The 26,177-nt window shown below is 47.6% G+C and overlaps 1 protein-coding gene and 1 long non-coding RNA gene across 2 annotated transcripts in view; one reads left to right on the top strand and one right to left on the bottom strand.

Annotated features, from left to right (window-relative positions):
- Positions 1 to 482: 482 nt before the first annotated feature.
- On the bottom strand, positions 483 to 24,846 carry LOC118352725 (uncharacterized). Its single transcript, XR_004810342.2, has 3 exons — positions 23,714 to 24,846; positions 6,490 to 6,664; positions 483 to 2,439 (listed from the first exon to the last, which is right to left on the bottom strand). It is a non-coding gene; the product is annotated as an uncharacterized LOC118352725 (long non-coding RNA).
- The window catches only part of HABP2 (hyaluronan binding protein 2), a 32,699-nt gene continuing 28,782 nt past the window's right edge, over positions 22,261 to 26,177 (top strand). The window contains exon 1 of the mRNA XM_025467270.3: positions 22,261 to 22,430. Within this exon, the coding sequence (XP_025323055.1) occupies positions 22,362 to 22,430 (69 nt within the window). The 5' untranslated portion in view covers positions 22,261 to 22,361. The remainder of the gene's footprint in view (positions 22,431 to 26,177) is intronic.

A 26,177-nucleotide genomic window follows, 5' to 3' on the forward strand; every position in this document is an offset into this window, starting at 1 on the left:
AAAGGTTAATGCTTTACAGAGCCAGCCTCTCTTTTACTCAAAGCAGTTTGGGTAGGAAAAGAGAGCATGCATTCAGGAAAAAGATGAACTGGGTGAAGGTCATGGCTTAATTAAGAGGCATTCACCGCAATCCGGTTATTCCAAAAGATACTGCATATCTGGGTCAAGTGTCCTTTTCACAATATCACCTAAAATGAGTAGGAAAAAAATGGTTTTTGGTAATAGGGAACAGTAAGTCTCATGCACAGGACCCCTAATGTCCCTATTGCTGAGAAAGAAAGTGTATATTTAACTGAAATACCTAAGCAGTCAGAAGAGAGGTCAGAGAGACAATTCCTTTATTAGGAAACTCCATTTCCTAATGTGTAGTAAAGTCACTTGGTCTTAAAGGTCAAACAGACCTGGATTTGAACCTCAGCTCCAGCACTTCCTAGCTGTGTGACCTTGGACAAGGCACTTAACCGCTCTGAACTTTGGTTCCGTCATCCATAAAATGGAGCTAATAGAGTACCTGGTTCACAAAGCTGTGGCGGTAATCGAACAAAATGATGTATATAAAGGTTTAGTCCAGTAATTTGATCAGTAGTAAGCATTGAATGTATGAGAGCCGTCCTTTTATCTTATCATTTAACTTTTTTTGTTGTTGTTTTTTTTTTTTTTGGAACAGACTTTAAACAATCATTGCATCTTTTCATGGCTGATATGATTTCTGGGAAGTCCTCTGAGGGAGGCAGAGAAACCCTACACTGGTATGCACCAGCAGAGCACATTTCTTTTGTTTAAGTCCATTACATCATCCAGTAAAAGACAAACTGGGCGAGGCCTCTGGAATTCTCCAGGAGATGAACAGCTTTCTGGCCATCTTCCTTGGGCTTGTGCCCCAGGTTGGGTCTAGAGGGCTCTGCTGGCTGCAGTCCCATGTCCTTCCCCTTTCCACCAAAGTTTTCATGATGTGGGAGTTCCTGAGGCATCACAAAAGACCAGGGCTACAGCCCCCTTGACCCATAGGTGAGGACACCCTACTGACCCAAAGAAGATGGCCTTGAACCAAGGAGAGTGAGCAGAAAGGGGGCCCCTGCTTGGCCCCGGCCCTATCCTTGAGGACGCTTTGGAGAATTCCTACCACTGATGGCCAGCAGCAGACTAAAACTCGGGAAGATTCCAGAAGGTTCTAGAAAGTTCTAATTCATAGGTTGGTATTCAGGACAGAAAGACAATTTGTTGTAGGAGGATTAAACTCAGAGTACACTAACAATATCGGATATTTGCTGAGCAATTACAAAGGGCCAGGCAATGTTCTATGTAGATACTAACTCATTCCACCCTCACTGTGACCTGTGAGGGGACTGTCATCTCCATTTTACAGTTAGGTCACGGAGGCCCAGGGACATTAGCAAACTAACATCTACTAAGGTAAACTGAGTGGCAGAAGAAAGATTTGAACCCGGGAAGTCTGATGGCAGAGCCCATACTATCACCACTGTGCTCCAGCTGTGCCCCAGGGCTGGGGTCCACACCCGAGGGAGGGGAAGGGCCTCGGTGTGAAGCCTGACCTGAGGAAAGGCTGTGTGGCAAAGGCATCCCTGGTATGTGTTGTTTTCTCGGGCCTGAGCCCACCTCGGTGGAACATTCTGCATGGTGCCAGGTGTCCAGATAAAGAGCCTTTTTATCAGATATTCCCAGGGATGAGTCACCCTCAGGAAGCTGCTGGATTCTTCTAAGGGCCCTCATTCTTTTATCTTCTTGTTCCTTTCCTGGGGATAAATAGGACACTGAGAGAATGTCTTTAATTCCTATATTTACTCATATGTTCTTCTCGTCCCCAAACAATGTTTAATAGGAGAGGTAAACAGTTCCCTGTTACACCATCTTACTCTCAACCAGTGGAGGAACTGGGGAGGTGGCCCAGGGACCTAGCCCAATGGCTCTCCTTGTTGGACGTGTAACCCGGGGGCTTGACAACTGTTCCCACCTCTGCGTCAGCTCTACAGAAGCTGTTGGAAAGGGAAGGACAGGAGTGGAGCTGCAGAGAGGGGTTGGTGTTCTCAGGAGGAGCTAAGAGGGTTCATTGCTGGCTGAGGGACACCCAAGGAAATGCACTTGGATGATACTCTCTTGCCACCGCTGGCATGAAGGTCTGGTGGTGGATCTTAGAGTCTTAGGACAAAGCTCGGGTAGAAATGGTAGAGGACAGAAAATGTGAAAATGCATCTCGGATCACAGGGCCCTTGGAGAAGGGCCCACAGGGACTTTATGCTGTCGTATCCCTGGGTCCACACAGAGTCCACGTCAGACACAAGAAGGCCATGGAAAGAAAGACCGCTGTCCACTCATTCACGCATGATTCCCGTTTCACTGAGCACTCTTCTGTGACAGGAGTCTCGCTGCAAGGTGGGGATGCAGAGCCAACATGGACACAGTCTCCAAAAAACCTGCAGTCTGGAGGAGAGCAGACCTCAGACACCCAGCTGAAACAGCCCCAAATATCTGGAAGCTCAGAGACCCATGGGCACAACTGGGAAGACACACTGGTAAGGTGACCTCACGCTCAGGGCTTGGGAGGAGGCAGGTGGCAGCAGGAACCACTCGGTCTCCCCGCTAAGCAAGCTGCCTGCGGATTTGGAGCTCCAAGCTCGGCCAGGCCCCCTTCTTCGCTCCTCCTCAGGAGGCTTTGGGCAGATGGGCTTGGTGAGACTTGCCCAGGTCAAAGGTGCAAAGCCATTTCTTCCTCCCTTTCTCGTTCCCACCATCACCCAACCTATTCAAACAGCACTGATCATAGGAAGAGAGGGGACATGGGACACCGGAGTGCTTCTGCTCGGAGGGCCAGCAGAAGCTCGCAGAGAGGGGGTGCACAGAGTGGGAGCCACCTACTTCCATATACAATAAGCTCTGCTGCCCTGAGCAGATGTCTTCATCTCCCTGGGCTTCAGCTTCCCTGACTGCAAAGAATAGATGAGACGACCTCCTTCACAGGGCCATTGTGACGATGACATGTGACAATGCCAGCAGGATCCTTTGTGTAGCCCGTGGTGCATTGCAGCCAGCACCAGGCGTTGGGTACACATATTCATATAAGAGGATTAAGTGCGTTTTTATCATATTCTGATTCTTTGAAATCTGGAATGAATTTAGAGTCAGAAGATCTGGAATAGAGTCTGGATCCTGTCACTTCCTCACCATCAGTGAAGCCTTGTGCCTCTCACTTCTCTCTTCACGGGGGGAAAGGATGACTGCTCTACTGCGTCGTGAGGACCAAACCAGACAACAATGGGAAAGTTTTGAGAATCAAGAGCAGCGTGGACTGAGATGATTATGAACCAAGGATATTCTTGGCCTCTGTCCTGTGTCTGTGGTGAACACTACCTGGTACCCAGAACTTCCTCCCCTCCTTTGAGGCCTTCCAGCCCCTCTTGGGAATGAAGCGTTTCCACCTGTCTCAACGTTCAACTTCTCCCCAGTATCCAGTGAAACTGTATATCTCTTGAGGACCAGACTCGTGTTTATACACAGCTAAGAGTAGCCTTCCACTGCATGCAGGATGTGCCAGGCATTTTGCCAGGCATCATATCATGTTCTCCCCAGATCCATCCCAGGAAGGGACTGCCACTATCCCCATTGTCTAGATGAGGAAATTGGAGCTCATATGAGTTAAACACCTTGCCAAAGATCCAATGGCCAATATCTGACTTTTTCACCAGGACCCACAGCATGTATTTGAATCTAGCTCAGTCTGACCCCAAGCCTACCTCTTGGGTCCACAAAGAGTCAGGCCCAGGGAGGCACCCAGTACATGCACTTTGCTTGGTTACTTTTAATTTCTATTTTATCCCCACTCACACCTAGAAGAGAGAACACCATGCAAGAATTCACCCATCATAACTCCACAGCCCTCTTCAACATGATGTGGCACTGAGAAATTCACATGGGTAACCAGTACAGGCATAGGCTCTGTCCTAATCCAAGTGGCAGGTTCCTGAGTACCTACAACGGCCAGACTCTGTTGGAAGGGCTGGAACTATATAGTCAGTGACCTTGCACACGAGGTTCTGTCCTCAAGGTGTGTGCATTCTGATGAGGAAGATAGAGAATGGCCAGCCGTGAATAGAGCTATGGGGAGGGTAAGTCCCCATAGGATAAGAATGATAAGGAATAGGGGCTAGAGTGTGACAGTGTTGTGTACCCTTCAAGTTGAATAGTCAGGGGAAGATGTCTCCAAGTGACATTTGAGCAGAGATCTGAATAAATGAGGAAATGAGCCATGTGGATACTAGGGAAGAGGTAGTGCAAAAGGCACTGCAGGCCGAGTGAAAGGCAAGTACTCTAATGCTAACAAGGGAGCCGGCTGGGTACACAAAGAGAAGAAAACACTGGCCAGAGAGGCTGGTGAGGAGCCAGGAAGGGGAAGAAATGTCAGGTGACACTGAACCAGTGGATGGTGAAGGAACCTGGAGTGCTTGGTAGACTCCGAATGAGACCAGAAACCATTGGAGGGAAACAAAATTACACTTTGTCTTTCCTAGTAGAGACCAGTGGTTCTCAACTGAGGTCAATTTTGCCCCACCCTGGGGACATTTGGCGAAGTCTAGAGATATATTGGGTCATGACAAATCGGGGGGGCGGGGAGGGGATGTACTACTGGCATCTAATGGGTAGGGGCCAGTGATAATGCTAGGCATCCCCAATACACAGGACAGCTTCCCTCCTCCCCAGCAAGGAAGTAGATGGCCTAAAATGTCAGCAGTGCCAAGGCTGAGAAAGATAGATCTAGGGCCAAGCATGGGCAGTATGCTCTTGGGAAGATGGCAGGATCCAAGTCCTTGGAGCCTTGGACTCAGCCGTCGTTAACATTCCCTGCACTCCTGTTGGTATTTCCTTCTGTGTTCCAAGAACCACTTAATTGGGACACATTCCAGGCCGCTTCCTGCTGCTTGGTGCCTGCTGTGTGTCGAACCTCAAGATGATGAATTTTCTGTGCTCAGGGCCATCCGTACGTGTACGTGGCCCTGACATTTTGTGTGCATCCTGCATTCTGAAGTGTAATTTATTAGGCCTAATCCCTGTCTGGGGTAATGGTGAGTCCTCCCTGTAGAAATGCTGGGGAAGAGGATATGCCCCATTATTATTTCATTAGGACACCGTTGGGTATTCCGGGAGTCCCCCTGAGTAGATACCACATGCTCCTCAGATGATTTAGACAAGACAGCCGGGGCCTCGTTCCTCCCAGAACTCAGGACAAACAGCCCCAGGTTTCCATTCGGGGATCTTCGGCTGTCTCCTTATTACCGACTTCCTTCTTTTCGCTTCGTGCCAGTTTTGTTCATTCCCATCAGGAGATACACAAATGTCTTAAAGAAAGCATCAGGCATTTGCTGCTTTCTCAACGATGGCAGTAGGGGATCCGAAAGCTAAATGTCAGCAGCAAAGGTCCAAACCTCAAAACTAGTGCCTCCCGTTTCCATCTGAGATCAGCGCTGATGGAGGCTGCGAAGGCAAGTTAGCATTTCATAAATTCTCTGTCCTCCTTCGGCCCAGCTTGTCTAAACATGCGGAGTGAGGGGGAAGGCATGGGATTCACGGGAGACCTCTAGCCTCTACTTCCCCCAAGGATGCTCAGCACTCTCTCCATCATCAGGCTTTGCCCTTCCTTCCCACCCCGCTTCTCATGTTCAGGGTCAGCTCTCACCTGTCCTGGTGTTCCGTTGGAAGTCACTGGATCCTAATTCCCTTAACTCATGAAGATAAATTGTTCTTTGCATGTTCATTTTAGCTTGGAGATACCTTCTTCTGGGTCCTTCTCTTTCCCATCCTATTGAATGGAGTCTCCAATTGATTTGAGTTGGGATGGATTCATGGAGCTTCTTTTTACTAATTACTGCAAAAGGTATTTTGCCCTGCTTTGCCCAAGGTCGCACTGTCACTCAGCTCACAGCCTCACTCATCGCTATGGGCAACAGTTAGACCAGGAATGGGCCAAGAGAGGGCTGTGAACTCAAAACCTTGGGTTCCATCCTAACAGTACACCTCGGTAACTGAGCTCCTCATGTAAGTCTTTTCCCCTTTCCAAACTTCAGTCTCCTCATCTGACAAATGGGAATCACTATACTTAGCTTTTTGTGCCGTGGGCAGCAGAAAGTGAAACAATGCATATCAAAGCCATTTCCAAAACACCAGGGGCAACTTGGAGGTTAAGATTCTATTCTAATACAATAGCTGGGGACATTATGTGGATTGTGGAATCCACAGGGGATATGTTCCAAGACCCCCAATGGATGCCTGAACCACAGATAGTATATACATACATACATACACATATGCAAAAATACACACCTAAGGATACACACATACCTGTGCTGAAGTTTATTATAAATTAGGCACAGGATGAGATTAACAAGAACAATGATAAAATAGAACAATCACAACAGTATATTGTAATAAAAGTTACCGGAATGTGGTCTCTCTCGAAACATCGTATTGTCCTGTACTCACCTTCCTCTGTGCTGATGTGAGATGATCAAATGCCCGCATGCTGAGATGAAGTGAGATGATTGGCCCAGATGGCCCAGGCACTGTGACATAGTGTGAGGCTACCATCGACCTTCTGATGATCCGTCGGAGGAGTGTCATTTGCTGTTGGACCCAGTTTGACTGCAGGTGACTCAAGCTGCAGAAGAGCGAACCCATGGATAAGGGGATGGGTGGGTGGGGGGCAGTCAGGCCATGTTGCTGTCACTGATGGAATGAGAAGCTGAAGGGTGGTGTGAAAGGAATAGCTTCTCTTCCCAGGGTATGGTCAGGGTGCCCACCCAGGACGTGGGCTGTGCCGGGCGGAGCTGTTGTGCTCACTGTCACCATTTTAGCAGAGAGGGCAAAGGGAGAAGGGAGAGGCTGCTCGACCCTACTCATTGGTCAGGTTCAAGGTCCTGCATCTGAGCATCCGGATGATGGCCAGCCTTTCTGCAGGAGGAAAACAGTTGACAATGGGAGACAACAGGAAGACCTTCTTTCCCCCCTTTTACTTGACGTCCGGCAATGCAGTCACGGAAGCAAGTTCACACAGTAAGTTTTGAAGTCATTTCTGTCTAGCTCATCAATAGTTGCCTTATAAGAACTATTCGCGCCTAAGAAGCATTGTAAGCCTTTTTAAGCTCCAAAGATTAGGGTGAAACAGGGAGGGGCGTGGGAGGAGGACAGATAAACAGCACACAGGAGAGCATTCTCCATGCAGAGAAGTGGATTCTGTACTTCGGTTAGCTTAATCCCCAAATTGAAAGCAGCCCCGAACATTGTTCTGAGAAAGAGAGCCCAGATAAGAGAAAGCCCCTCTGAAAAGCTCCGCATTGAGCTGTTTGTGGAAATGAGGAGTGTGTCCTTTCCCTGCAGCCAAAGGACAGAAAGACAAGCCCTTGGAGGACAAATAGAGGGTGAGAGTTTCCTTAGGACAGCCCTGGGGAAGCAGGAGATGGAAAGGCACAGGAGCAGTGGCCACATGGGTGATGCTCACATGTTCTATTGAACCACCAGCGCATCTCTCCTTCTCAGCCTGGGCGCCACCTGTTCTCACACCATTAAAATCATGAGTGTTGGGTTCTTCAAAGACTGAGCAGCCCAACAGGACGGGCTTGCTTCCAGTCTACTTGCAAAGGACTTTAATACACACACGACAACGCCAACCCATCTGTTGTGGCAAACTTGGTTTCCAAGCCCAAGACCTCTGCCTTGTTGGGAGAGGCAGGCCTTAGGTGCAATGGACTCCTCCAAGCCTATGCTTGAAGGCTGAAGGTTGCCATCAGAGGGGCTAACAGGACGTGGGTGGGTCCCAACATGATTAATGTGGCCTGACTGGAATTTGTGGGTCATTCAAGAGAGCGGAGAGCTTCCAAGAGGACCATGCTCCTTTGGAGGAGGTGACTTAAGATAGTAGCCACATGAGTTCATAATGACACCTAGGAAGACTGCGCTGCAGCGTCTGCAGGGGGGACACAGCACGCCCCAGCTGGCAGGGGCAGGGATGTACTGAACCAGGGCAAGGCAAGGCTTGCAGAGGGGGCTGGCAGGAGCAGAGGCTCCAAGGGCCATGGAGCTGTTAAAAGTCCAGAAAGAAGAGGGAAAGAGTAATCATCAGAAGGGCGTCAGACGGCTCCTGGCCGAAGGAAGAGCTACAGTCTTCCCATCTGCTTCTGGAACTTTGAGGCATGCCTGGTGGTTTCAGACCAGTCTGGGAGCCCTGCGTGGACACGGAAAAGAGGAGTGAGGTCTGCGGGTCCTGGCAGGTCCATAGGAAGGGGAGAACCACAGATAGAGGCCACATGGGGAAGGTGCCCCCAAGATGCTGGCTCCCAGTCCTCAATCACCCAGGCTCTGTGAGCACAAGGAGGGACACCCCCCTGAAAGGGATCTGGGAGCCTCAGGGTCACGTCAGTTTTCAAGTGCTGCTTGTGACTGGGCTCAGGGTCCCTTGGGCTTCTCTGTAACTAGCCCTTTTCTCCACCCACAATCAGGTCCTGAGGAAGGGTCTTGGGCTTGCGTGCCTTTCCAGGATCGGGGATATCCCCAGGAGTGCCGAGTGGGGGAAGGATGGGGGGAACCTGCCAGAAGAGCCAATGGTCCAAGCAACTTGCCTTAGGAGTCTGGGGAAAGGGACAACGAGGGGGAGTCAACATTTCTACCTCATTTTCCAGGTTTTATGCGGCACCCAACACATTCCTTTGTGCTTATTCCCTTTTTCCTGCTGCAATTTTACCTTTTACCTTTTGGGGGGAAAAATTAAATGTATGAATATTTTAGGGAATATAAAATATTTTAAACTGTTTATCAAACCCACTGAAATGTACAACAATTTTTAAAAATTATATCCAAGTCAGACGTACTGCATGATTAAAAAAATAATAGCATTCAGGGGCGTCGAATGAAAAACTCTCCTCTTTCAAGCCCAGAGGCAACTTCTGAAATTTTAAAATTGCTTCATTTTTCAGTTCTTCTGAGGATCACCTCCACATCTCCAAATATTCTGCTTTAACTACCACTTCTTGCTTTACGGATGATGCGCTCTATCTACGGAGCTTATACTTGGATAGATGACGACTTAGCTCACTGAGGAACACTCACCACCCCTCATCCTGCCTTCCTCCTGCTAGAGCTGAAGCACAGTCTGACTTCCTTTGTTGGCACCTTCGTCTAAATACTGCATGCGTCCGAGCTATTTTAAAATATATACTATTTACATACATCTCTGTGTGAGTATGTATCAGCCGTTGTGTCTCCCTTTCCTGTCTTTCATCATCTCTTACCATATCTTCATCTACACAATCTGCAAATAGTTGAAAAACTTTGGTTGGATGGGTGGAATTAAGCACACACAGTTTCACTGCTGTCCCATAGATAAGCAAAAAGAGAGATGAAAACATACAAGGAGCTGGTGTCCCCAGCCCAGGAAACTGGCCCAGATAAAATGAAGGGATCAAGGTTTGCCCCCCGTTTCACCTACATGCACATCTGCCAGTGGGTGGTCAGATGCCAAGAGAAAGACTAGAAACAAAACACCCTAGAAGCAAATCCAGCACAGGCTGCTGCTACTTGTCCGCATGGATCATCCCTCCCATAAGCTTCCCTCTTCACCAGCCAGCTCCTGGTTGTTGAGTCTGTGATCCTACCCCCTCCAGGAGCAGTCGCCCCCAGGAATAGTCATTCCCAGGAATGGCCACCCCTGGGAACAGTCGTCCCCAGATACAGTCACCCCTTGGGGAACAGCCACCCCCAGACACAGTCACTCCCATACACAATCACCTCAAGATACAGTCACTCCCAGGAATAGTCACTCTCAGAAACAGTCACTCCCAAGTACAGTCACCCCCAGATACAATCACTCCCAGGAACAGTCACCCCCAGACACAGTCATCATCCAGGAACAGCTGCCCCCAGATACAACACCCATGGATACAGTCACCCCCTGGGAACAGCCACCCCAGACACAGTCACCCCCAGATACAGTCACTCCCAAGTACAATTACCCCCAGGAATCGTCATCCCCAGATATAATCACTTCCAAGAACAGTCACCCTCAGAAACAGTCACCCTCAGGGACAGTCACCCCCAAGGATAGCTACTAGGATAATTCTCACTCCTCTTGCAGCAGTTCCCACCTCTGCTTCTCTGCTTCCTGTCCTTCTTCAGCCACTCATGGATGCAACAAATACCCATTGAGCTACCACCCTGTGCTTACACACTGAGAACACAGGCGTGTACAAGACAGACAAGGCGCCTGAACTCTGGGAAAGAGGCTTAAGTGGACTTTGAAAGGGACAGTCAATAAATACATTAACTACATGGTATAAAAGTGCCTTAAAGGATGTCAAGATGGAAAATAATAGACCTTGCCCTTCTCTGAGAAGAAATGCCACTAGCCACTTAAGCGGAGACCACAGAAGACAAAGAACTCAGCATGCGAAGAGCAGCCTCAAGGAAGGATAGAGAAGAGGAAAGTGAATGTGCAAAGGCCCTGTGGCAGTAATGGGGAACAGGGTGTCCTTAAGGAACTAAGGGGAAGCCCTACAGCTGGTGCGTGTCAGGCAAAGGGGAGAAGGGTCCAAGGTGAGGTTGCCAGAGGCGAGGACCAGGCTTTGTCAGCCTGGTTGACCAAGTAAGGAGTGTGATGCCAGTCTAAGCACAATCCGAAGGCGCTCAAAGATTTTAGCAGAAGAGACACAACCCTTTTTGTGCTTTAAGATGTCCTTTCCAAAGAATAGGTGGAAAACATGTGGGTTCCTCTGTCCTAACGAGAGCCATGGACACCCCATCTTTCTTGGGGAGAAGGGTCCATCTTCTCTCCAGATGGTATCATCTGTGGCTACCAAATGGTTCGGGGATCTGGGAGGAAGGAAGGTGCTTAGCAGAAGAGGCATTCAAACCAAGGTGCCTGCTAGGGCGCATTTAAATGGTGACTGTCACATCACAGACAACAAATGGTGCACAGGCTCTGAGCATCACCCCCCCGGCGGGTGGGGTCCGGCTGGGCGAGAGAAGCAGCAGCGCGACAGCGTTCTTCCCGGGATTTCAGACTGGGGGCCTGAAGGCTGGAATTACAGCCAGATGCATTTCAGTCCTCTATTAACATTTTTTTTTATCACCTGAACTCTTTCCCGGTCTCCCCGGCTCCACAGCAGGGGTCCCCATGTGATTTCTGCCGGGATCCACCCCCACTTTCAGGGACCGGGTTTGAGGCCCAGCCCCTCCACTTTCAAAGCCTTTCCCCTGGTCATCAGAGAGTGTCTCCTTGGGGCTGGGCTCTGTGAAATCCTGACTCTCTCCTCTCGCCCCGCCCCCTCTCTCTTCCTCTCCCCTCCCTCCACCCCTCCGTTTTTTTCCTGTTCTTTATATTGAGTTATCTGTTCAGAGCAAAGCCATCTCCCGGAACTGTGTGGATGGGATCTCGCCTCCCATCAAAGCCAAAGAACCTTTCTCCAGCTAGTGGTGTCTGTCAAAACTTGAACTGTGCAGCATTTCGAGGCCACGCTTCCCTCCTTGGAGCTGTAGGCACTAGAGTCACCTGTGATGGCCGAACGTGGCTGGGGTCAGCCCGAGGGGCCTGGTAGGGTCATGGGGGCTGATTACCGCAAGGTTTGAGCCAGCCCCCAGCTCTGGAAGGCGCTTGCCTTGGGGAGCAGGGGCGCTACAGAACCAACGTGCCTTGGTCCACATTCTGGCTAGTTCCTTGACTAGCAGTTGGATGGAAGACAAGCTGATTAACCTCTTCCAGCCATCTCTGAGCTGCTAAAGGCCACCCCATTCTTGGCACATGGCCCTCTTCCCTCTACCCTCAAAGTCTGGTCTCTTTCACACTCTGAATTTCTCCTTTTTAAAAAATCATCTCATCCCTTTGACCCAGCCAGGAAAAGTCCTCTGCTTTTAAGGACTCATTCCTTTAAGAAATTGAGACCACCCAGATAATCCAAGATGATCTTTCCATTCCAAGGTCCATACCCTTACTCACATTAGCAGAGCCCCCTTTGCCATATTAATAGGTTGCAGGTTCCAAGTTCCAGGGAATTTTAGTGTGGATATTTTGGGGGTCATTATTCTTTTCTTTTTTCTTTTCTTTTCTTTCTTTTCTTTTCTTTTCTTTTCTTTTCTTTTCTTTTCTTTTTTCATTCCCTTAAATACCCAGTACAAGTCTTTCATCTTCTAAAAATTCCCACTCAGTCATTTCTCTTCTAAGCCACTGAGCTGTATGACCTTGAGAAAGTCACTTGATCTCTGTGTTTCCCCTTTCCCTTGGGTCCAGCTGCATGCTGGTGAACACTTAACAGCTCGCTCTCCAGGGTGGGGGAGCCCTGATCTGTAGCATTTGCCAATTTCTGGGACATAAATGTTCCCATATGGTTGATTTCAAGCTACCAATGTGATGCTACCAAATGTAGGCTTGAGAAGAGATGCTGCAATCAGCTCTTGGGAGCCGGTAGGGGCTGGCTCTAGCACTGTACTACGTGCATGCATGTAAAACGAGGAATTGACTAGTTGATTCAAATATCCCTGGTGAATCAATGATTCCTCAAAATCTTGGAAACTTCTGATAGCTCTCCACATAAATGTGTCCCTTTCTGGGGCTGGTGCCATCTGCAGCATAAATGTTGGAAAGATACTTCTGTGAAGGACATATGGGAGAACTGGTTTCATAAGAAAGGCTGGAGGAAATTGTATCTAGAAAGAGATCTGAAGACCTCTGCAGTCTGTTGGCCTCCTTGTGATCGCAGAGCCCCAAATCCAGTCACAAAATATACTTGGCTTTCAGAAAATATAATTTTTTTCTAGAAATGAATTCAGATATAATACAGCTTTCTTGCGATTTCCTTAGGTACCATAATCAAGTGCAGGAATCAAATGAAGAATGCAGCCTCATAAAAGAACCATTAGGATGTTACGTAAAGTGTATTAATGATCTTGCCTGGCAAGATGTCCATTTCTCTGTGGCGGTCGAACGTCTTGCTTTTGGGTGGCCCAGGTAAGCAACGGGCACATTTATTGAGTGTTTACTGCATGCAAAGTACTGTGCAAAGACCTTCATGAATATTATCTGATTCAATCATCACTCCTTGGTCCCCATTGGTTGGATAACTGACCAGTCCCAGATCAGTTAGCTAGAAAATGAAGTCCCTAGTTCCACCATTCCTACGTGCGAACACCAACCCACAAGACAAGCCCACAGCCGAGGTCTGCGTGGGAGCCAGTGGGCGGGGGTGGGAGGCAGCTGGAGCCAGAATTGGCAGGAACACGAGTACTGCCAGGGGATTCCTGGGAGCCTGTGTCTGAAAGAAACAATTCCTGCGAGCAGACCGATAAATGCTCCCCTTGTTTATTTGCTGTTGCTGCCACTTCTCTTTACTTGTCTGCAAGGACAGAGGTCAAGGAGAACATCTGAATGGGCTCAGACTCGGTTTGAGACCTGTCATCTCCAGAGGGCGCCCCACTGCTTGGTGTCTAAGCCTGCCTTCATCCCTCTTCTCTTTCCTTCCCCCCCTTCTGTGATCCCTGTGATCTCACATACCCCTAAAGTGACATACACACTTCCATTTCATTCAGCCACCAATTATTGAGCACCTACTGTGTGCCACGTGCTGAATACCCAAAGACGAGAGAATCACAGTCTCAGCCCCGAAGAGTCCCCAGGTGTGACTCGCCACAGTGTTAAGGTCATAAACGCACACGATGCTCCCGGAATCCTCAGAGTAGTTAGAAGACTCCAACTCTTAGAGGGAGAAGATGTCACCGAGCAAAATTCTTGAGCTGAGTTTTTAAAAAGAATGGAGTTCTCCCAACGCCAGAGGTAGGAGACTTTTCTGTCATGAGAACCATGAGTGTAAATAAGTGTAGGCATCAGATGGGCCTGTGACAGGAGCTTCAGCTGGGTGTGTAGGATGCATGTCAGGAGATCGAGGACTAAGTAAACAAGTGTCCAAGGGCCAGAGCTTCCTATGTCACACTACGCAGTCTGGACTCTGTCCTGTAGGCAATGAGGCTCCTCTGATGAGCTTTGAACAGATAGGAGTGACACAACCAGAATGGCATTTTAGGAGATGGCTGGTCTGGCATAGTGAAGGCTGAGTTTGAAGATGGGGCGCAGAAGCTGGGAGCTGCCGCGAAGGTCCAGGTTGGGTTGTCGACGGTGCAAGCTACACTGTGGTGGTGCTGGGGGGTGGGGCGGAGAAGAGAGACGTGAGAGACACTTGGGAGGCTCACACACAGACCGACTCATCACCTGCATCTTTTGTAGGGACCCCTGCCTGGGGCCGGGGCTGGGGGAGGACGTATGAGGATTGAGGTCTGTGAGCTGCAGGAAGCACACCCCCCGGAGGTCGCAGGAGAAAATGAAGTCTGGAGAAAGGAGGTTATTCCAGACAAAAATCACCTGTCTCCAGGCCAACTGATAAGCGCAAATGCAGAAGTGGCTGCTGGGTGAGGTCCAAGGCACATGGCAGCACCCAAATCAATATTTTACAGTTCAGAGAAGAGGGAGATCGGCAAGGGCGAGGGGAAGAACTAACTCTTACATTTGGGAGGCCATGGCGATCATGAAGCATTCCAGCCCTTCATCACCGCGTTGGCAAAACTAGCAGAATGAACTACATTTTACAGTTAAAAAAAAAAGGGGGTGGGGGTGGGGAAGGCTTCAGGAAGTGGCTGATTTGGCTGAGGGACCACATTGACACAAGAGGGCGCTAAAACTAAAGTCGGATCTATGGAGAGGGAGCCCCCCTCCCCTTTAGCTTCTGGGGGCAGGGTCCTGGGGGTGAGGGCCTTGAAAGTAGAGGCTGTAAGTGTGGTTCATCCTCCAAACTCTAGCCTCAGAAAGACACCAGAACACCTGTCGGTGAAGGATGGTAATTACCAGTGTGGCAACTGGTTTTACTGAATCACAGGAGGTTGGAGTGTGTGGTTAGGTGTGAGCGTTAGCAGAGTTACTCTGTAATGACCAGTGGGACCCACTTTGCACCTACCATTCTTCCAATATGCCTTCTTCCAATCTCTGCATCCTGCATGGCTCAGAGTTGGCCTCAGTGGGGACCTGGTTTTATAGCTGTTCGTGGATTTGCCTATTGGGATTTCCCTTGGCAGATGGAAGTCTCTATGCATGTTAGAATGCCACAGGACCCCACAATGAAGGATTTCCTCCAAAATGAGTGAAAGAATGCATCATTCAAGGGGACAAGTCACACACCTGTGTGTGTATGTGGGTGTTGTTTCCACTTCACGTCTAACTCCTTCACATACATCATCACATTTAATTCACACAAAAAATTATTTGAGACAGGCTCAGAGAGATCAAGAAATTTGCTCAAGATCACACAGCAAGTGTGTGGCTTTGCCGCTGGCTCTAATGCCAACCCAGGCTCTTGCTGCCACAACACAGAACTAGCAAGCAAACATGCTTAGAAAAGATGTCAATGTCAGGCTGCGTCTAGAAGTACACTTTAGAGGGGTGCTCACAGGTGTGCCACCCCCCAAAAGGAAAAAGGCTTTTGAAAATAGCACATTCTATTCAGAAAGCCGACAAGTCTAGACAGAAAGAGACACCCAAATCTCAAGATCCCTCCTCTCTTTCAGGCTCTCTATTACTCTGAAGTGGGGGGTGGAGGGCTTCCCAACATGCAAAACGTATGCAGGATTTTATTCAAAAATGTTTAATAAATCAAAGGTGCACTTAGAACAAGAAGCATCACACAGCCCAGGTGATAGCTCTTTGTGAGCCTGAAGATCCAAGGGGGCGGACTTGTGTTTTTGCAGAACTGATTGATGGGATGGGAGAGATCGGGGGAAAAAAATACACTCACTGCCATAGACAACCACTGAACAGAGGAAATTTAAAATATGAGAGGGAAGATTGAAGCCCTGCTGAAAGATTAAAGACAAGAAAGAACTACAAATGGGCAGATCAATTATTGTGTGAAGATCCTGAGGTGTTTAATTCATATTGGGCTGTGCTGCACTTGGAAGTCACACAGTTGTGCTGCATGGATGGTTCGTGTATCTTTCCAAATCTCGTAGATCACAAGAAACAGAACCACCAATGACCACAGACCAGGGTCATTTTGGCCAGAGATTGCCAGCATGGCAGTGGAATTCCCCATCCTGTTTACCCAACTCCAACCTGTGTTCATCAGATCATAAGGGGTTTGGGTTTTTGTTTTTTTTTTTTAATCAAAATTGATCTGGAGCGGACCATAGAGGGGGAAAAAAAAAACCACCTTTATTTTTCTTGTAAAACTCACTTAAGTTTAATGAAAATCATGCCAAACAATCAGGGTTTTCCTTTATCTTTAGCCAACAGGGAGCTTAGCTATAAATTTGTAACGGTGGCTTATTAACTGTGTAGCATTTATGATTTCCATAATAGCAGTCTGGTTTTCTGCTTGATATTGATTGTCCCAAATAAACATTTGCAATTGCTCCATGGACCTGGACTGGCCTGGCCATGTTTGTGGCTCCACCCATCTTGAATTAGACCAACGATAGACCGGGGATGCTCATCCAAAACTGGACTGAGCCATTCATGTTTCCTGAATTGGATTTTCCAACTAAGCAATGCAAGGTAAATTTCCATTCAATAGTTGGAGTGGATGTTGTGGTGTGCCACCAGATTCCTCTTCACAAAGCCCTCTTTCTCTCAGCTGCCCAGGGTTGGCTCCTGAAGGACCTCTGTTGAATTCCTCTTGGAGAATTACCCTTAACCAGAGCTGCCTTGACCAAAGTCAGGTTCCTTCCATGAGGATAGCCCATGTCCAGTGATGGGATGATCCCAGTACAAGGGCCTACCCCATGGCTCAGGCAGGACAACACTGAGTGCCAGCCCAGCTCTAGAACTTTTCATGGGATGGGCTTCTGTTGTGATCACTTTGCAGCCCAACTTCTTCTACCTGTCCTGCTCCCCTCATTCCACAATGGGCATTGATCCGAAGAGTACTCCCCCAGTAAACTTCCTGCCCACAAATTTCAATATCTCTACCTGTTTCCCAGGAAACCCAGCCTCAAATAATAGTGGCTGTTGCTGGAGGAGGGCAGAGTTTCTGTACTACGCACTGGGCACATCGCCACCCCTAATAGTATGTACTAGCCAGGATGGAGAGAATGTGGAAATTGGCCAGGCAATGGAAAAACTTTGCTTTCAGACATGTTGCTTTGTTCCATAAGTTTTAGGTGGCTTGGAGTAAATGGCAAAGCTTCTACCCCAAGACCCTGGAGTCTACGCAGTCGGGTGGGAGGAGCTTCAAACATGGCTCCATCTCAAGCTGGGTGACCTTGGGCAATGTATTGAACCTCTCTGAGCACAGGTTTCTTTAACTGTAAAATGGATCAAATCACCTTGTGGGGGTAGTTATAAAGACGATATGAACTTAGGGTTATAAAAGCACCTGGAACACAGAAGCTGCTCCATAAATGCTGGTTTCCTTTTACAAACACAGTGGGGTGGTGGACATCCTAGTATCTCCTAGGTCAGAAAATGGGGTGGGCAAGACCAACGAGTTTACAGTGGACATGAACATACTGGGGAGATTTGGGGCAGCACGGGGAAAGGTTGCCCACCCCATGCCAAGTTAACAAGGCATCTCTCCTGTTCCCTTCCCTCCAAAGGAGGGTGCCCCTGAAGTTAATAGATTAAGCAGGGGCCTTCAGGAACGATGGGAAGGAATGGTGGCACTTCTCTACAGGATGCCTTCTCTTCTCTGATTAGGGATGACTTTAAGAATTTAAAGGAAGGGGGCCTGGGTGGCTCAGTCAATTGAGCATCTGACTCTTGATTTCAGCTTGGGGCTGTGATCTCAGGTCATGGGATCAAGCCCCACTTTGGGCTCTGTCCTTCGCACCGAGTCTGCTTGAGATTCTCACATTCTCAATGAATAAATAAATAAATACGTAAATCAATCAATAAATAAATAAATTTTAAAAATATTTTTAAAAAAATTTAATGGAGGCCCAGCCATGTGACTCTGAGCGAGCATCATTACAAGAATGGAACTTCAAGAGGCTGGCACGTGGTCTGTCTCCTTTGTCCTCTACAGCTCTGCCTGACATGTTGTAGGTGCTTGATAATACCTGTGGGATGAATGAGCAATCATCATTAGCCCCCGCATCCCACAAAGTTCTGAGGATTCTGGAACAGGAGGCATAACTTCTGCAGGGACACTCTGAGGCCCATGATGCCACAGCAGCTCAGACCCCTCCCCTGTTTCTGGTGTGTCTCCACAGGGGCCCCTTCAAGTTGTGCAGTGGATGTTCTGGGTGCATCCCATCACCTTCTCCTGGATCAGTGTTTCACAAGCCATGGCCGTCATCGTCGTCATCTTCTTCTTTCTTCTTCTTCTTCTTCTTCTTCTTCTTCTTCTTCTTCTTCTTCTTCTTCTTCCTTCTTCTTCTTCCTTCTTCTTCCTCTTCCTTCTTTCTTTCTTCTTCTTTCTTTTCTTCTTCTTCTTCTTCTAAGATTTTTTCATTTATTTTAGAAATAAAGAGCATGCATGAGCAGGAGGAGGAGCAGAAGAAGAGGGAGAATCTCAAGTAGACTCCACAAGCCATGGCCTTCTTCTTCTTCTTTTTGTTTTAATTAACATATTTATTTTAGAGACAGAGAGAGCGTGGTGGAGGGAGGGTCAGAGGGAAAGAGAATCTGAAGCGGACTCCATGCTGAGCACGGAGCCCAACATGTGGCTCGGTTTCACAACCTTGAGATCATGACCTGAGCAGAAACCAAGAGTCTGATGCTTAACCGATGGAGCCACCCAGGCAGCTCGCCATGGCCTTTTTTGTAAATACTGTTTTCTTGGGACATAGCCATGCTCACTGGCATAAGCATTCTCTGCATCCGCTTTTATGCCACAGTGGCAGGATTGAGGACACGCAACAGAAATGAATGGCCAGAAAAAAACCTAAAATTTTTATTATCTGGTCCTTTCAGGAAAAGTTTGCTGAACCCTATCCTAGGGAGAACAAATGAAATAAGGTTTTCTCCCAAGAAGGGGCTCATTCCCTCTCCGGGTTGGAGGCTAAACTGACTGAACACAGGGCCATTTCATCTCTGAGGGTCTGGGGGCTCAGCAAGTAGCATCCCATAAAAAGACTGTACTGATATCAAAGGCAGTGTGTTCTGCAAAGTCTCTTGTAGGCCGGCTGCTGCCCTAAGCACACCCCTGTGCTCTCATGTGTACCTCCCAGCAACTCCATGAAGTGAGAACTATATCATCCCCACTTTACAGATGATAAAACTGAGGCCTAGAGAGAATAAATGACATCCACAGCATTCCACAGTGGGGCTGTGGCAGAGTGGGGGCTCTCTCATGTCTGTTTTGAGTTCCATCTGCTGTTCATGGGCACTCCTCTGAAGGCCCAGCAGGAAGACTGTTATTACTTAAACATGAATAAACACGAAACAGGTTGGTTCAGGCACAACAAGTTGTTGCTGTACAAAAACAACCCCTCGCCCAGTACTTGGAAGAGTGGGTCTCTGGCAAGGGCATGGTGAGGAAGGCTTCTCTTAGGATGGGATAATCATCCCATAAAGAACCAGAGTCCCAAGCCCATCCAAGGCAGGGTAGAGGCTCTCTCCAGTGGGACGTAACCCAACTCGTGAGAAAATGTCACCCAGAGCTCACACAGAACAGACCTGACTTGATTGCACCTGCCACCCGCACCAGAATGAGAGCTAAAGGCTCTGCATTTGAATTCAAAAGAACAGAGACCCCAGGTAGGTCTACTCCAACTCCCCAGATAAAGACATATTATACAATAAGGGCGCACATTTGTCTTCCTAAATTAAAAGGACTACACCTCTTTTAGAGAATTCTCTCCTTTAGGGCTATGTGCAGAAATTTACCCAATTTCACATTGTTGTAATAACCAAACTTTAGGGAAATAAGAGACAATAATGTGGGAGTCCTGCCATTATTACACAAAGAGCAAAATTGTTTATTTTTTGCTTGAGATAAAGGGAAGATTACATGTCAGGGAAATTAATCCGGATTAAGAAGACAGCACGCACACTGAGCTCACTTCCTGTTGACACAGGAAGAAAAGCTTCTGGTTTGTTTTCTGAGACTCTGTCCACAAAGTCAGAAGCTCATTAGTTTACACAAGTTCCCCTCCCCGCTGTGGAGGAAAAAGAGACACCCTAGTCACATGAACCATTCAGTAATTTGACTCAGACAAAAATTTCTATTTCTACTTGTTACCAACCATACAGGTGCTGCGACGTCCCGAGTTTAAATTTGGAAAACAGCAAACTCTTGGTCCTCTGCCTCTTTGGCCCTTGCTCTGTGGTCAGATAACCATCAACGGTGTCCTCAGCACTACACAGGTGATCTGCTTCACAAACATCACCACCCTCACGGCCTTCCACTCTACAGAAACCCCCCAGCCACAAGGATTTCTGGTCTGTCACCTTGTTTCTTTCTCTTTTCACACCTATCCCTAACAAAAATGAACTGGCTTGCATTTTCATGGTTCACATGTTTCCAGACAGAATGTGTGTTCCTTAAGAGCAAAGTTCGTGTCTGCCTCCTCTGTCCCCGCCTGGCTCATAGCACATCACCGGTGCGTATTTGATGGATATCAATGTAGTCTTCATGTGCAAGTTGGAGCGTTTTTAAAATTTCACAAATACTTTAGTTTTTCACATCCCATTGGCTCTGCTTTTTAGGTATCCTGGTTATAAGGTACCCAACTGTCACTTTAATAAAGTGGTTATTCATTTAAGATATATTTATTGAACAACTACCGTGGGCCAAGCAAGTGCCAGGCACCTATGCCAGGAATTCAATGGCGAACAAAACAGAAGCCTGCCCTCAGGACCTTTCAGTCTGGTGTGGACAGCGGGGAACAAGGGTTAATGAAAGAGCGATGCAGGCACAGGATGACGATCTTGGAAAGGGCTAGGAAGAAAAAGCACAAGCAGGGCTTCTAAGGAATTCATGTCTGTGCTGAGACCAGAAAGATGCATTGACTAGGTAGGTGAGTTAACTAAATAAACTTGCTAAAGAGTGACTAGGGTTGGAGTTAAGAACAGAGTTAGGGTGGGAGTAAAGATTAGGGGAAGAATAGGGTGAGTTCAGAAAAGAACTTTCCAGAAAAAGGGACTAGTGCATACATATGTCATGCAGGTCAGGTGGATGTTGACTGGGAGTGAGTTGATGGCTGTCTAAAATAGAGACAAAATAAGTAGAGAAAAGACAGATTTGGAGTTACTTAGGAGGTAAATGGCGTGACTTGGTTTGTCCTCCAAGGACATCTGGTGGCCGAGGCATTGACATTGGTCTTCTCTGGGCTGGCGCCTGGGGGGCCCTCCACGGCTGGCAACCTGACTTCCAATGGTGGAAGCACCCACTGAGCTGTCCGACTGCGTGTGCCAAATAGGTTATGGCACATGGGTGAGCAGGAGGCCGGGGTGAGCACTTGCCTCCGTTGGCAGCCAGGTTTCAGAGCTTGGATTCAGGACTCAGGCCGGAGGATTCCTGGAGCCCTTACATAGATTACTGTGGGCAGTCAGGCGATTACGAGAGCTCAAGATGACGCCTAGCAAAGAAATCAATTGTGTTCCTGAGAACCCACGCTTAATAGGTAATGTTTGCTTTATGTCGCCTCCCCCGTAACCAGTGTAGCTAAATAAGGAACACGGGAAACAACTGGCCCCAAATATGAGCGTCGTGGTTTCTTCACCCTCTTGATCAAAGAAAGACTCCAATGAAAGGAAAAAAATAATTAAAAAGTAAAAACCTTATGTAATGAGATTTGAAAGAAAACTTTTGAAGCCAACAAGCAACCATGGGCAATGCTTCAAAGGGCCCAGAATCAATGTTTGTCAATAGTAGTTTTGCATCCTTTATCTTTCATGAATAGAAAGTGTGATGTTATTAGGAGCCCATCCATGCCTTAATTCTGTTTGAGTTTTGATGAATCAGAACTCTGTTAACATTCTGTCTGAATCAGCAATGGCAAGGGCCCCTAGCAGAAGCTTTACCCGATCTGGGGCTTTCATCCTGAAACTGGGATGCTAGTTAACTATCGGACCTTCTGCACAGAACACTCGGCGGCCCTCCTGGGGTGCACCCTGGGGGCTGGGGTTCTTGAATTCTGCCACTTTCTTTTGGATCCTTTCTCCCCAGAAAAGAAATCACCCCATGACTCAGCCCAGCTCCAAAGTTACCATTTGTTTAATCAAGATAGTTGGTTTGCAAAACATTAAACAGTATTTGATGCCTAGTTAATAATTGGCATCCTCTTCATTTGTTTCTGAATCCTTGGAGACTGACATTTTCCCATCCTAAAGGCATAGACAACAGAAGAAATTGTACTTAGGGCAAAACAAGAGTCCTTAAGCTGCACAGATGCTTGCCAGGATGTCCAAACTCCATATTCTGCTGTTTATGGTTCTGGTGGGAAAGACAGCCATTGGGGTAAGTGTTCTTTTCAAATGTGTGCTTTGGAGAGACTGAGGTTATGAGGAGGACCAAAGCAACTGGCCAGGAGTGACTAGAAACCTCAGCTATGAAAGGCTGGTGTTGCCAGGTTGAAGGCGTCCTGACTGTTAGAGTTAATGCATGCCTGTAATGCTGTTTGGTGTTGAGAAGCCAGTTCCATGAGGCCATGCAACTGACTTGAGCCCTTCTGGAGCAGAGGCTCCATAAGTGCCTTCTAACTAAGCTGCTGGGGGCAAGAAAATCCGCTTAGATGTGGGCTGTGAGCTGGCATGGATCTCCGAGAACCCTTTGAAATCTATCAACGCTCCTTGTACACGTTGACAGACATACAGAGTTTTCTAGCCATTTCAGGTGACACTAGAGTAAGATGCCCTATGATTTGGCTCTAGAGGAGAATCCTACTGGTTGCACATGATCCTGCCAACAGATTTACTTGGATGGATTCGTTTTGGAGAAAGCTTTTTGGGTAATACTCTTTCTCCCTTTTCACAGAACCCTAGTAGATGGGGCAGGGACTTAAACTTGGGCCCAAGGGAGGTGGTGGTGAGCAGGGTAAGGAAATGCCATTTGAGGGTCTTGCATGGACAGTAGGCACCCCTTTGTGGGGAGGGGGCTGGATAGAGAAGGAGCAGGGGGTGAGAACTGAATTAATAGTCATAACCTCTTTATCTTGTGAAATCCTTTTGCATTTTATTTCCCATTTTACTCCACAGAGCTTTCCCTGTAGGAAGCAGATTCAGTTTCAGGTTTTCGATTAGATGCTTCAAACACAAGAGCCTCTCCTCCCCTTTCGGCAAACTATCCTCAGACACTGACCTTAGCCCCATATTAACCTGTCATGTGCCCCACCTCTGAGAGAGTTTTCTTTTCCAATAGTGACTTGTATATGAGTGCCCCTGCCTCATTTGATTGCTCGTTGGACATCTGGGGGCTGAGACCCAGCAGAAATAACACACAGGTCTAGAGGAAGAAGTGGAAATTATCAGAAGCCCGCAAGGGGCCCAGAGAAAGTATGAGTCGGAAAGAATTAGAGCCTAAAGTTTGCAGGCAAGGAGAGAGTTGATGCAGTCTGTTTGAAGTTCACAAAACGATAATGGTCCCAAAAAATCCCTTTTTTGCAAGCCCCAGTGAATTTTTAGGGTTAGCAATGAAATTATAAGTCAATAATGGATAAAAGAGAAAATATGAGAGATAGCCTTCAGGCAATGAGCTTAGTCAGTTCCAAAGAGAGGATTCAGGGCTTTGGAATGTTTTCTTACCCCAGATGTGTGCCAGACAGGTGGTCGAGAAGGCGGCTTGCGTTCCACAGGCCAGGCTACAGACATCCAGGGGAAAGTGGCCAACTCGCTCAGATGCTTTGGAGAGTTTGGGGCATCGTTGGGTGGGGGGCGGGGGGGGCGAGGGGGAAGGAGTCACAGAGCCAGATGGGCTGGGCAGCTTCACCCACCCCACATAGCTAAAAATAATAACCAACTGCTATCATTTCATGAGAAATCCTGTGAGCCAGTGTATCAATTCATCTTCGGAAGGACACAAAGAAGTAGGTACCATTATCGCTCCCATTTTACAGGTGAGAAAATGGACAGCTTGGCCTCCAGTCATACAGCTGGGAAGTAGCAATGCTATGGGCTGCTGTTCATTGTCTGGACCAGGTCTTTTGCCTGGACCCTGGCTAACGATGAGATTTCCTCTGTCCACAGAGCTGGCATGGATCTCCAAGTGTTTGGAGTGTTGACCAGGGTCATGGTCCTCCGTGTAGGAACAGGAAGCTCTTAGACCAGGGAATGGTTTGCAGGTTGGTGTCACGGACTCCATTTTGCCTCCAAAACTTTTAAAAGTAGTCACAGGGCCTCTGGTCACTATCCTTTGGAAGGATGTATGGACACTCTCTCATGAATTTAGGTCATGCAGCAAACCTTACAATGCCTTCTCTATAAGCTCATCTTTAACTCAGATTTTTATTCAGACATCCATGATCCAAAGAGGTATAGGTCAAATGTGATCGCCATGAACACCAGAGATTCATCCATACGTCCTTCCCAGCCGGGGTTAGAATTGGTTTTCCTTGATAAACAGAACAGCTTTGTATGGTTGTCCCCATTTTATGGATGAGAAACATACCCAGAGATGTTACACTGACTTCCCAGCCAGGATTGAGGCCCAGGTGTGTCCAACTCCTTCTCCATCACAGGAAGCCCACTCAGCTGTGTGAAGGAAGGACACTACCATCAGGGCTCAGAAATCTCTTCTTGCTGTGGTTCTTGGGTGATTTATGGGTGCCACTGGCCTCCACCATAATGGAATTTGACCTCTTTGAGGGTCAAAAGCCAGAGGACAAGGCTTGTTCAGGCCTGTCCTACTTAGCTTGGCCCATCCCCAGAGAAGACAGAAGACAGTGCCTCCTCCTCTCCCAGAGTGTTTGCCCCCATGTCTGGACTTTTTAAAATTTATTTTATTTTTTTAAAAGATTTTATTTATTTATTCATGAGACACAGAGAGAGGGACAGAGACACAAGGCAGAGGAGAAGCAGGCACACCACAGGGAGCCCGAATCAGGACTCGATTCTGGGACCTTGGGATAAGGCCCTGAGTCCAACACACATGCTCAACTGCTGAGCCACTCAGGCATACCAGGCATTCTAGACTTTTTAAGCCCTAGAGTTTGGACCTAAGAATTCTAGTATCCTCCCAGGTGAAGCGCCGCAGAAATTTCTGAATAGGTCTGAGTCTGCCGATTGGCACCTTGGGGTACATTCTGCTCTTAGCCCGAGTTTTACTTGGTGGGTAGAGGGTCAGCCTGAGTATTTTGATTTCTTTTCAATTGCTTGGCAACATTTGCAAATCAGAACGTTTCACGTAGAAATACAAATTCCCAGCTTTTCTAGAAAACCAGATATTTTAGTAACATGGGGCTCACATTCCTGCTTGGCATCAACCAGATGAGGGGCTATCATTCCTACTTTTAGGAGAAGTTCAAGCCCCCAAGTCTATAGGCCCTACCACTTTCTACTATTGACATCCTTTTACTTGACAGATATACATTATCTGCTGGGCTCTAGCTTGGAGAGAGACAGAGAGAGAGAGAAAGAGAGAGAGAGAGAGAGAACCCAGCTTGTCTGTTACGATGCAGAAACACTGTAGATGTTGAAGGGTTGAAGCCAATTTTGGATGGTCAGGTAACTGGGTTCAGTGTCTGATAAATTTAAGCATCCAAATCTACATGGCCCGCAGGACTGACCCAGGCCTTTGACAGGAAGATACAAGCCACCTCTTTCTAAGCCTCAACGTTCCAGAATGTTCCAATCTCTTTCAGGCGTGGAGGGGCATTGTCCCTCCCTCTTGCTAGAACCCACACAGAGTCTTACGGAAAAGAGAGGGGCTTAATTTCACTGCGACTTCTTATACATTTTTTTTTTAACTGATCCAAAGCAAATTCCAACTCATTAGCTTTGGCGGTGTGCACTGGTATTTAGGGAAATCAGGTCGCGGGAAATTGCATGTGTATATAGGCACAGATATATTTATATTTTAAATTCATTAGGGTTCCCTAAATGCAAAAGCAATGCCGCTGTCACAGAGAAACAGCACAGCAGAATATTCGGCAGCCGGGATTTTAAATAAAACATGCTTTTCTTCATAATTAATATAACAAGGTTTTCTGGCTTAGGACCTGGCAAGGATCCCAGGAAAAATGAAGGGATGGGGGTTGGTGTGACGTGCCTG

This window comes from Canis lupus, chromosome 28 (genome assembly GCF_003254725.2).
Source record: "Canis lupus dingo isolate Sandy chromosome 28, ASM325472v2, whole genome shotgun sequence".
Classification (NCBI taxonomy): Eukaryota; Metazoa; Chordata; class Mammalia; order Carnivora; family Canidae; genus Canis; species Canis lupus.